Below are 12,851 nucleotides of genomic sequence, written 5' to 3'. Positions count from 1 at the left end.
CGGCCCCATCCAGGAAACACACAGCCAGGCAGACGAGCTCCGAGCCAATTCCCATGTCAGAGGATGAAGAGAGCACATCCAGCCAGTCACAGTCAGAGAAACAGGACTGCACTGGAAAACAGGCCGTTCTCCAACATCTATAAATAAGGGTGTTTATGGCAGCATCACAGCAGATATTTCTCTACACCTACCAAGTGATTTAAGGGCAATCAATTTTTCACATAGGACCATGTTGGCTGGATGGCTTTTTCAGATAAATATTTTGGTTTCTAATATTTTATAATATTTAATCTGGTTAGTTTTGTCTGACAGTAAAATCAACCTGAGGCGATAAATCTGATGATGAACATAACATAAACAAACATCTGGAAGGAGGAATGAACTCTTTCACATGACTTTTAGTAAATTTTATTGTGATTCTATCTATGATTAGCACAGGTCCTGGAAAATGAATCCATCCAGTTGGTCTACCTTAAAAATGTTTGTGTTATTAGAAAGACTGCCTTTAGGAACAAGCTAGTCTGTCACTTATCACTTCACTCACAAACACATTCTCTGCTACAGAGTGAGCGTTGGGGGATTTCCCACTAACCTGCAAGTGTACAGGTGATTTGCCTATATTCACTAATCTGGGGGGTTAAGCTTTAACTGTAAACTTTCTGACACCTGGCCACACAGACGTGCACACACATATAAACACAAAGACCCTTGCTCATCAGCAACTGATTCTGGACACGATAAGAGTCAGTGCAATCATCTTAATTGCCTCAGAGCATGGCCAACACTGTTTGTGGGTGTCTGAATCAGTTTTACAAGTCACCTGCAAGGCTGTGACCGTTGAACGTCATGAGTGACTCAGACACAAATTTAAATCTCCCTCGCTCAACCTTATAGACGTTATTACACATGCTTAGCAACAAACCAAATATGCTTTTGACGGGGATGAAAGTTAACTACAGAGACTGAACTGTATCACTTTGTAATTCGCCCAACAAGAACCCACTCCTTGAACTAGTTATTAATTAAAAAACATATCCTCTATTTAAATTTATATTGATCATGTTCAGTTTATTTTTGGATAACGAGGACTTTCAGGGAAACAAATCAGGTAAATGATCAGTGTAGGAGCGGCTTGGTGGGTGTGTTTCAGACTGCAAGCGTCCAGAGCCTGCATGGCCTTATCACATTGCCAAAGTCCTCCAGGTGCAACAGCGAGAGCAATAGGAATTCTAACCGTCACCTATCTGACTAAAAGCTAAGGGTTTTTCCAAACACGTTTATCAAGTCTGTCTATGTACCTCCTAAAGTGATTTTGACATGTAATTATAATAACTGATGCTAGATATTTAACTCTCACTGTAGCAAATGGACAATATGTATTCATGATAAGTGCATTTTTAACTTTGTATTTTAAGTAACATAAGTGGGACTAATGCCTGTTCTGCCCATTCTAAGAATTTCCTTTATATGTCTTTTAAAGACGACTTTTGGCTTTTAGTGTAAAAAAAACAAGCTGTTTATGAAATTATGAAGAAAATAAAATTCATGTAAAAAATAATCATTTGAAAGAAACAGATTGAAATACAATAAAAATATATATATATAATTAAAATTTGAATATTGTGCCTTATGACAGAAGAATGTAAGTTTTGAGACATATTCTGCAATTTGACATGTTATCTTTGATGAATCAAGTGGTCTATTAAAGGAACATGATCACTGTTACTCATAAGCATAATTTATCTTAAGCTTTTGCATTATAAAAGTGTCTCTGCAAAACATTTTTGTTAACAGGGTTAAAACTAAAGTGCTGGAAAAGAGTGATGTCATGCACATTGTTACACATTACTTAGACAGCACTAGGAATGCTACTACAAGTGTAGTGTTTCTTTAATTTATGAGAAGATTTGGGGAAAGTACTGTCATTATTTTATTATTCTTAAAAGCGTGAATTGTCATGATGCATCAAGACAAATTCAACTAAAATAAAAAAATGAAAAATTCTCATTAACAAACAGCAATTAAAGCAACTAAAATATTGAAATGCAAAGTAGTAAGACTATTCTTTGAAGTTCAGTAATAATTCATTATAATGTTTCTTCTCACACCTTGTTAAATATTAAACTAAGTTGTATCCTCAAAGATGTTTTTTTATCTTTGATATAAATGCATTTGTAGAAATATATCAAACCTCCTGTTGTATTTGTGTAACTTGTAGTCCTGACAGCAGCGGCTCATAAAAACAAATTATGACCCTAATTGCAGTGTGTAGCTGGCTAGGTTAATAATAAACCTAAAACCCGATTTTTTTTTTTTTTTTTACAGAATCTTTTATCAGCAATAAATAATCCACTGCCAGAAGAAAATCTGAAATGTGCTGTTTCATAGTACCCTGTCATATTCACATGAATGTACTTTTACTCTATTTGCATGCATTGTTAGTATTTCATAGTATTATAACACCAATGTAGGCTCTTCTCAATATTGAGTTTGGGGAATTTCAGAAAGACTTTTCTTTGTATTACTTTCCCCAAGAGGATTTTACTTTATCATTCAGCAATGGACTGATCATTGTAAAGTAATACCTAAGAAAAAAATGAGAAGTTCCAAATTACCTTAATCTATTTAAACAAAAGCTGAGTTCATGCACAGTTGACAAAGATTAGATAACTGTGTTCAAAGAGTTAAAAAAATAGACCAGTATCTCATGCTGTCTGGTAGATTTTATGCCAAAAGATTTCATAAACAATTTTTTAATCATGATTTAGCTTTACCTGATTTAATTGAACCATTGAACCATTTGCTGAGCAAGTTGCACCTTGACAACAAGCGTCATTAGCAGTCAACAAGCGCCTTTAATATTTTTGGTGCAATATTTTGAAGCAATTTCTATTCGCTGCTGCTTTAAATTGCATAGTTCATTAAATCTTTATGTTTTTCTACTACAGATCCGGCTTTTAAGCATTGCTTATATATTTTTAACAGAGGCATCCAGTTTTGCCACTGTTTACCCATCTGCTGTTTTTCAAGGTGAAGTTGAAGTCAGTATTAGGAGTTTTTCCTTCCTCTCCATAATCCCATTGACTTTGCATGATACCAGACCCAATAGCATCACAAAAAGCCCTTTAGCGTAATGTTTATGCCACTACAATGTCCATATGTTTAAAAGCCTCACTTTAAATCCATCAAACCATCCCATTTTCAATGGGCCCTAAATCTTCTTTTCTTTTATGAACAAATTGTTTAAATAGAAGATATTTAGCTGGTTAAAGGAGTCACAGTGGTCGACATGCACGTTTTCTTGGCAACTGCAGTCGATCAAAAACTGGCTTCACTATTTAGCACTTCGTGATAGGTTTGAGCTTATGTTGTTCCAAGGTTTTTATTCAGCACCCTAATGAGTTTATTTTCATCCAACAGTTACAAATTGGATCAGAAACTTGACATTTTAAAATTGCAGTGTCAAAGCTTTTAACCATGTGTGTTGATTAAAAAAAAAATCAACATACTAGAACTCAATGTCCTAATCACTAGGCCGCCCCTTTCCAAAGAAGGCATTAGTGTGAAGGGCCTTGCCCAAGGACCCCACGCTGGCAACTCATTCGTATCCCAGGCTTCTTGTTTGTAGGATGGGTAACTTACCACTTGAGCTAGCCAGCCCTTTTGGTCACTTTTGTAACCAAAAGCTAGCTTTTTTAAAGTGTGCCTTTCATATGAAAAATGAAAAATAACACAAGTATCAAAGGTGTACACCCAAATTTGTTTTAGGTAAAGGTTACTGGGTGTTTGTGACCTTACCAGGCATGACATTAAAGTATCTACATCAACTGCCTGGCAGGATTAAATTGCTCAGTTCTTGAAATGCGATCTCAGGCTGCACACAATTGTTCTATCTGGTCTCCAGGCTGCACTTTGGATATTCCAGCTTTAAGAGAACTGGATTTCCCAGCAGGGAAATGATCAGAAACACAAGTTGGTTCTGGAAGCAATACTAAGGATCCCTCATAAAACTTCAGGAATGCTCTTTCCAGAATCCCAACCTCAACACTATTGACAATGTGTTAACAATGCCGGAAATCTGGGTACTGTCAGAAAACCAAACAAATCGGCCAAGAACTTTGATCAAATACAAAATTTCTTCAGAAGGTTATAAAGGGTTATCTTTGCAGTTCGGTGGCAAAACAAAAACATACAATTGGAGATATTTGTATACTTTGGAGCATGTATACATAAAAGTGTGTAGATTAGAGAAACACTACTGTCAACATTGTAGGCACTATTACCTGAAATTATTACAATAACTTATACGGTCTTAATTTAAACCTGCTGACTGGAATTTTACCAATGATTTGCCAAAAAGGAAAACATCTCTAATAATCCAAAGGCAGGGAGAAAGCCATCTTATCATGATATTAAAAAAAAGCACCACCACAAAAAAATAAAAGCCAACTTTGAAATATTCAAGCTAAACTTCTTTGTAGCTAATTTGATAACTTTTATTTGCACATGCTGTTAAATAAGCTGTGGTGGGAAACTAATTTTTAAAAAGCAGATCAAGTCCAGCTTAAGAAGCTCTGAGAAATCCTACTTCCAGTTGCTATAAAATATAACAGAAACAGAAAGTAAGGTTTTTTTTTTTACAGTTTTACTAACTACTGTGTAGTTTGACCTGCTGACCTCAACAATGGTATTTGGTGTATATCTATGAAATAATAATTCAACATAATGTACTGGCTCATTACACTGTCAAAAGCTGTTAAACCTATTCCTACAAATACTATCCCAGTTTTTATCATGAAGAGATAACTCCAGATATAAAACACAAATGTTATATATAAGATGCTGTAAATTATATTTCTAAGGAGGTCAATTGTGTTTAACTTTAAATCATTATGACTCTACATCACAAATTCCTCAGTCAGTAGCATTTTATTGGTGTTCTTCTTTGATTTATGTCGGGTTATTCTGTCAACATTCATAACCCTCATCCCAGTATGTCAATAAATAATGTATCCTAAGTAAGAATAAAGTTTTTTTCAGTATTATTTCCTGTTTCCATCTGAGGCTAGGAGTGATGTAATTTTAGTATTGACTGGACTGTTTTAGGAATCCCTTATGAATGCTGGCTATTCAGCCAACACACAGAGTATCAGGAAACTAAGCCTTGTCAGTTATAACCATCTCTGTTTTTGGTTTTGTTGACAAAAAAAATCTCTTTGAAATTACAGTTAAAAAAGTGTTCGCTAAAGTTCTCATCTTTTTTAAGAACCTCGAGTTCTTGGAAAAGAGGAGAAGCAGGCAAAATCTGGGTATCTTACGCATAAATTCAGATTAGTTGGAACCCAGTTGCGGAGGCTATCACTTCACTAAAGAAGGGTCAAGCACAAAGCGACGGCCATTGTCCTAAAATTACCCTTAACCAAAACAGTTTCTGCCGATGCAGATTTTTTAACCTCATCGACACTTTTGCACTAGGTAGTGCACAGGTAAACTAGTGAATACAGTGCAGAAATAAAGATAGGAAGCAGCAATAACCAATGATGGTCTTCTATAAATTGTCACGGAATATGGAAAATATAAAGAATATCCCCTCATTTTAAGTATGTGACATAGTAAACAGTCTGCTGAATTGATTTTACTACATTGATAAGTTATATCAGTTTAATTATATATATATATATATTCTTATATATAAGAAGTGTATGAGAAGAAAAGAAAGGCAGATATACTTTGCGCAGAAAACTCTCCTCGCAAAGTATTATGGGATTTGCTCTTATTGCAACTAAATTTGCAAAAATCCCCCATTATACCTTTAAGTGTTAGAGTCAGAATTTTTACTCATATCCAGGGATTATGGGAAATGTTAAAAATATTTTGGACGTGTCATATTTTTGTAATATATAAATACGTCAAATGTATATATATATATATATATTCTTTATATATATAAAGACATGTTTTGCATTATTTCAGTATAATATCAAATATTTTATTGCTTTCAAAAACACAACTTCTTGGTTGAATACAAACTATGTTTAAGAAATAAACACAGTGTTACTCTGAAGGAAAAGCCTTAATATGTTCTACATTTAATATATGTTTAACATATTTGAAATAGCCCATGGCTGATTTCTTAGTAATATAGTGACTCTTATTGTATGTTTGTACAAGTCAAGCGGAGAGTGGATTTTGTTTTTAAGGTTAATATGATAGTGTCAAAATAAACAATTTCTTTTATATATTTTGTATTTTTAGTTTATAAATGTCCTTTTCTCAATCTAACTATTGCCGTTAATCTCTGATACCAGCTATTTTAGATTTATTCTAGATGAAAGCTTTAAGATTGGTAGCTACTGTAGATGAAATCTTAACAAAACTTCTGAATAAAGATCCCCAACTATCAGTTTAATCGAGATTACCAAAGCAATAAGCGTTAAAGTGATGTAAAAACTGAAAAGTTGTCCTGCAGTAATCTATTTACAAATGCAAGCCAAGCAGTCATGTGTCCAATGTTGGTCTTCCTATGAAAAAACAGGTTAGTTCAGTCTGTTGAGGTAACAGGTTTTTGTTACAGTAAAAAAAAACAACCAAAAAAAGAATAAATAAAAGCTGGGGGAATCCCTCAACACTGACAGCCCACAGGGGAAAAAATATCCTGCACTGCCGTGTTTAGTAGTGGAATCTACGCCTGATAACACACCAACAGAGAGGATTACTAGTAAAAAAGGAACAGGCCCAGTAGGGAAGGCAGTGCAGCTGACACGCAGAGGGCTTCCTGCTTTACTGATCTCATACTTTCTGTCATATTGGTGTGTTTATAGAGCTGAGGTCAAGAAGGAGTCACCAGATGCATCTGAACCACTTGTATTTCAGTTTTCTATGTTTCTCTTGGATTCTGCTAACTGTTAATAACCTTCTTCTATTTAAAACCATGAGAGAGCAGCCTGACAATATTCATTAATATCCGAGGTTTTGCATATAGATGTACTGATAGGAAATAAGTGGGTTATTATTTGTTTCACCACCTTAAAGTTGCTTATTGAAAACAGGGTTTGAATCTTTCTTTATTGAATTTTTCTTTTGGTTTTACTGTGAAGTGTTTATGACTAAATAAACAGACACCCCTCTCTTATTTGCAGATAGAGAACACCAATATATCATTATAAAGCAAAGTAAAGTGTGGCCATATCGTGAGCCACAGTAGCCTTACTTACAGACATTCCTTTTATTAGAGCAAATGAGCTTCAGTTTATTTGGTCCACAAGGTTAAAGTGACTTGCAAAGGAAATTTGTCTTTTTTTATTTTATATTTACTCAATAACTTTTTTATGGTAGAATCTGGGTTGCAACATGCATGTTTTCAGCACCAGTAAGTCTGTCTGCATCATTCAAAAATAAAAGAAATCCAAAGCCACATCATTTACCTCTATGATGCCTTCTTTGTGACAAATTCAGTGATAAGAAACCACAGATACCCCATTGGCTTTGATTTTCAGGAAATAAAATGACAAAAATAAAAGGCAGTGTAAGAGTGCGGTACAATTTTAATTAGGACTTTTTTGTGTGTTTGTTTTACATTCTGCAGCTAGTGTAAGAAGTTTACATTTACAGCTTCAAAAAAGTATATTTTTAGCTATCTCTGACTGAACATTTTATTTATATGGCAGAGTTCCAATATCATGTAACTTTACTCTGTTTTGAAATGAAAAAAAAAAAAGTAGTTTTTGCAATAAATTCCATAGTAAAAGTAGTAAAAGTACCCAGCTGTATTACTATCAATAGGATATTTAGTGTCTTTGGTGACATATTTAGGAGTCATTGTATGTATAGTTTCTGTTTCTTTGTTTTAAAGCTAACAATGACAAAAACAAAGAAAGTAATACCAGAGTTAAAAGTAAGGATCCTTGATGAATTGTCTAATTGTATATTTTTGTTTACTCACAAACTAATCTTTATGGATCAAAATACAAGCCAAGTACTTAATCAAAAAAATGAACTTGTTAATTTTTTGTTTTATATTTTTTTACTATGGAAAAGTTCTGTCCAACATCCACCTGTGTAGGCTGAACTTATATTTTTGGGTTAAATTCTATTAACTTTATTAAACTATGGTTTGGCAACAATTGTATGCTTTTATGGCTTGAAAATGTACCTTAACACAGAAAAAAAAAATTTTCTTTAAATACTAAAAAAAATTAAAGCAACATATATTAAAAATACATTTGTGTCTATTAAATGTTTTCAAGACATTTTTATTTTTTTTATCTGGGCAACTTTTCAAAATCAAAAACACATTGTGGATTATGTTTTAAAAATTATATATATATATATATATATATATATATATATATATATATATATATATATATATATATATATATATATATATATATATATATAAAAAAAGAACATAAAGCAAATGCCATAATTTCTGCCTGAAATTTAAAATCTCAAACTTGTGGAACCTTTGTTTCAGAAAGAGGCTCAGTAATGGTTTTTTTTGTTTGTTTTTTAATGAGTATTGGTGTAAGGGAAATTTTTCACATTAGATCAGCAGATATCCCGTAATGCTCCAGACCTCTCCCCCCTCAACACTCACTGGCCAATCAGAAAGGAAAGGAGGGTGTGTGGCACTTTATAAGAGATGAGGCCCAGGTGCTGAAGCATCATGCAGGTAAACACTCTGATTCTCATGTCGCAGCTCTTCACTGCCTGAGGATATCATTTTATAGCACCAGAAGCAAGACTTAACTAAGGTACAGGCGCACTTTTGTTAGTTTTCTTTTATTCATTTTTGTCTTTAACTGTCATATTCCGTCCTATTAAATCTTAGAGAAGTGTGCGTGAAAGCATTTTTCACTTCCTTTTATGTTTTTGCTCAAATTCTGCTGTCTAATAAGAGTTTTGTTTCTCTCTTTTTCTAGATTGTCTTAAAAGGATGTTGACAGAGTTTGAGACGGTTAGTTTCATTTCACCTGTTATGTTTATATTTGTACTGCTGTAAGAGTCACGTAAAGTGTTATCGGATTTGATCTTTCTCACTGAGGGATATTTCTGGGAGCCACACACCGGTGGTGCCTGAATGTTATCTATGCAGATGAAAACAAACTCTTGCATAAATTTGCCAGTCAAACTAAAATACGCATCATCCCAGTGTTGGTAACTGGCTCTCTTCCAGGATACAAACATTTGCAGGACACAGCATGTATGAAGTTGAAATATACACAACTTTAAATTTCATCATAATATTTTTGTAATTATATTATTTGAAGGTTCTCTTTTATCTAAAAAGAAGAGCATATGTGAAGATTATTAAATAACAGAAAATGTGACTTCATTTAAAATGAATGAGATAGTAACAATAGGTTTCATACAAATAACATATAAAGGCTGTTATTACCTCAGGCTAAAACTGTCATGCAGAGTGTTGGTGGAAACCTGATGTCTGAAAGTTTCCTCCTGCTCTGTAAATTTAAGATGCCTTACGTGACTGAGGTGAAGCTGGGTGGTTGCCGAGGTTCTTGGAGTGGGGCGACCCCCTCGTCCTATGCAGAGGTGGACCTGGAGGTCATCGAGGAGTACCTGCAGGAGCATTCGCTCGAGGTCCAGCCTGCCCACACACCAGCAACATCTACTACTGCTAACATGGGCCACCAGACGCACGCTAACTCCCACCGGGACGCCAGAATCATAGGTTGGTTTAATATTGACAGCATAAGTAGAACATAATAGAATGTTTTTAGTAATTTCTGCTTGACTGACCCTTGTGTCTGACTCTTCTTAGAGAACAGTTGGGCAGGTCAGCATCCATACCAGTGGCGTTATGAAGACCAAACCCCACATCCAGTCTGGCCAAGTCCACCAAACAATCAATGGGTGAGTACAAAGAGTTTGACATCTAAGGAAATTTTATACATCTATGTGTGGGAAAAAGCTGAACTTTATCAGTTTCAGATCATTCTTCATCTGGATTGATTTGTACTTTTTATTTATTTTGTCCAGGAACACATAACATACTCCTACGAAGCTCCTGTATACATTGATTCAGATTCGCAATCTAGCAGCTCCCAGTATCAGGATTACCAAGATTCACCATCACCACCCTCCGACAGAGGGGAGAGAAAGGACAGAAGATTGCCTTTGGCACCATTATCAGGTAATTTCTAATGAGCATCTTAGGACATAAGCGTGTGACAGAGCATCTTTTTCCACCTATATGCGCACAATGTGGTGAGGTCAAACCAATTTTTCTCTGCTTCCTCTTCAATAGGAAAGAGGAAGGAGCGCCTGTTCCAGTTCCTGTTTGAGATGCTTGAGACACCATCGATGAGGAGCTGCATCTGGTGGGTCCAATCCTCCTCTGGAACCTTTCAGTTCTCCTCTCAGAACAAGGAGAGCCTTGCACAGTTATGGGGTCGCAGGAAGGGGAACCGCAAGACTATGACCTACCAGAAGATGGCACGGGCACTGAGGAACTACTCACGGACAGGCGAGATTCACAAGGTGAAGAGGAAGCTTACCTACCGCTTTGATGAGAAGACACTGAGAGGCTTACAAGGAGATTCCAAATTAGAGTAGTGTGACGAAGAGCGAACTTCAGAAAGTCAAGGGACTGACCTGACATTTGATTTGCGTAGATTCTTACTTAAAGGTATTTTAAATGACAAATGAATACTAAGTATTCAAAAGGCCAGAGCATGAACTACTGCCGGTTGGAGCTTTTTGCAGATACAGCAGTGGAGTTTGAAAGAAGGCTGAACAAGAAATGATGAAAGTCAATTTCAGGCTGTGTATGAGAGGTCAGCTGGCAATCACCAAGTAAATCTATAAGATTATGAGATATTATCTACTTTATAAGTAGAATTCAATTCCATCTGTTTATAAAAGTTGTTTTTCTTTGTTTGTTTTTTTTGTGATTCTGTGTTATATTCAGATTTTCAAAAGCACATGATAATTAGTCTGTGTACGCATGATCTGTTTGTCTCAAAATATCTTGTTTAACAGAAAATAAATCTAAAAATGAGTACAAATTAGAGTCTGAAGTAACCCTTTTTTAACGGTATACACAAATACACATCAAGAGCACACATTCAGATAAGCATAAATGTGCTTGAAGCAAGACCTCATAAACAGGCTTACTGTACACAGGCACACACAGATATCCCATCGTAGCCAAAATTGTATGCAAAGCAAGAATGCATTAGAAACCGCCACAGCAAACAGACCTGCTAATCAGTAACATCCAAAAGTCCCCCCATCGAAAAGAAAGATGCAAACATACACACCTAGGCACACCCATACCGGCCACACTCATAAACACACACAAACTGAACAAGGTTAACTGATTGATATTTACTGTTACAAATTTGCCAAAAGCTCCCCAACTCAATTTATACATAGCAAACTCAGACAAAGTCCCATCTTCCATGTTTTTATTAGCTCAACCTTTGAGACCTTTGTTTTCATCTTACTTGCATGAATTTGCAAGTCAAACTAGTTCTTTGATACCATAAATGTTTTCAGATACAGCTTCAGATAGTTTTACATTTAATCAATAGTGGTAAAAACATTTGCTTGCTTTTTAAAACCAGTATTCAACTTTTTTGGCCCTCTGCTCTCTAAAGTGGACAGTATTTATTTATTAAATGCAGTACTTGAAAATCCTAACAAGAGCTTCTGCAGTTCTAACCATGGGTTGGAAGTATCAGGCTTATAAAGTTAGTCAGTTCCAACTAATAGGTCAGATACTGTCATTGATGGGGCAGTTAAGGTAACAACAAAGGATCCATTAAATTAAGGATCTGGTCAACGGTTAAGCCAAGGTTAAAGTTAGAAAAGCTGTTTGGATGTGAGGTTAAATGGGTTCAGAAAAATAATAAAAGTCCTCTTTATGACTCCTCTTGACTTTCTTCCTGATACATTACACAATGATTAAAATAACTGAGTGGGGGAAAAATATAATGGAACATTTCTGTTTGCAAAATTTCCCAGTTCTTAAATGTTGCCACAACTAAAACTATGTATAATGATATACCTTTGAATCTACTTATAAAAAGTTTTCATAATATGCATTTGCAGGGTATGATCCAATGTGTTAGTGACCTATCAGACATCAACAGCTAATCTTTTTGTATCAATCAAATTGATTTTTAATCCAAAAAACTTTAATGAGTTCAGAAAATGTTTACTATAGTCAAAACATTGGATCTTGGTATGACATAAAAACCCAGTATAACCAAATTAAGCTGTTAACAATGTATTGCTCTGCATATCAGAACTTTAAAATGCGGTAGCAAAAAATTCTCTAAATGAGGTTCTAAAGTAGTGTGTGTAGAAAGAAAACATTTATTGAAACAAAATAAAGCGGAAGATTTTTATTAATTTAGGATTTTATTAAAGTATTATTACAAGCAGCCATATTGGAAACAGAGGGCCAGAATTATAAGAAAACAATTACCTTCCAAACAAGACTTCTGCGATTTTTTTTGTAATTTCCAGTTTCATACTTGGAAGTTAAAATATCTTTAAAAACAAAGAAATAAACATAGAATTTCACAGTATCCCTCAACTCATTATGCAAAATTGATAAATGGTGACATTTAATTCTTGCCTATGATATCACAAGTTAAAAAAAATACATTAGTGGACATATTTAGGATAATTTTTCTGCTGAAAGACTGAATAATGACACTTTTTCTAACAGTTCATATTGCTACCCACTCTAAAAACTTAAGGTCCTTTAGAATTAAAATATGCCTATAGCATAAAAGGCCCTCCACCACTCTTAACGGTGAGAATAATATATTTTATTACATATTATTCTTTTGCAGTCATTGTTGCAGATACATCTC

The 12,851-nt window shown here is 34.7% G+C and overlaps 1 protein-coding gene across 1 annotated transcript; it reads left to right on the top strand.

The window, feature by feature from the left end:
• The first annotated feature begins 8,669 nt into the window (after nt 1-8,669).
• On the top strand, nt 8,670-11,018 carry LOC107101205 (transcription factor Spi-B-like). Its single transcript, XM_015400016.1, has 6 exons — nt 8,670-8,756; nt 8,925-8,959; nt 9,478-9,694; nt 9,785-9,876; nt 10,003-10,156; nt 10,271-11,018. The coding sequence occupies exons 2-6, from the start codon at nt 8,939-8,941 to the stop codon at nt 10,576-10,578; spliced, it is 792 nt and encodes a 263-aa protein (XP_015255502.1). The 5' UTR covers nt 8,670-8,756; nt 8,925-8,938; the 3' UTR covers nt 10,579-11,018.
• Nucleotides 11,019-12,851: the final 1,833 nt, after the last annotated feature.

Source organism: Cyprinodon variegatus, unplaced genomic scaffold (assembly GCF_000732505.1).
Source record: "Cyprinodon variegatus isolate N-32 unplaced genomic scaffold, C_variegatus-1.0 Scaffold1065, whole genome shotgun sequence".
NCBI classification, from domain to species: Eukaryota; Metazoa; Chordata; class Actinopteri; order Cyprinodontiformes; family Cyprinodontidae; genus Cyprinodon; species Cyprinodon variegatus.
Note: the sequence above shows the minus strand (reverse complement) of the source record. Positions and strands in the feature narration are given on the sequence as shown.

Coding starts and splice junctions, on each gene's coding strand:
- LOC107101205 (XM_015400016.1), top strand. CDS start 8,939: ATGTTGACAGAGTTTGAGACG. Junction 8,960..9,477: donor TGTTGACAGAGTTTGAGACG/GTTAGTTTCATT, acceptor TGTAAATTTAAG/ATGCCTTACGTGACTGAGGT. Junction 9,877..10,002: donor GTCCACCAAACAATCAATGG/GTGAGTACAAAG, acceptor TATTTTGTCCAG/GAACACATAACATACTCCTA.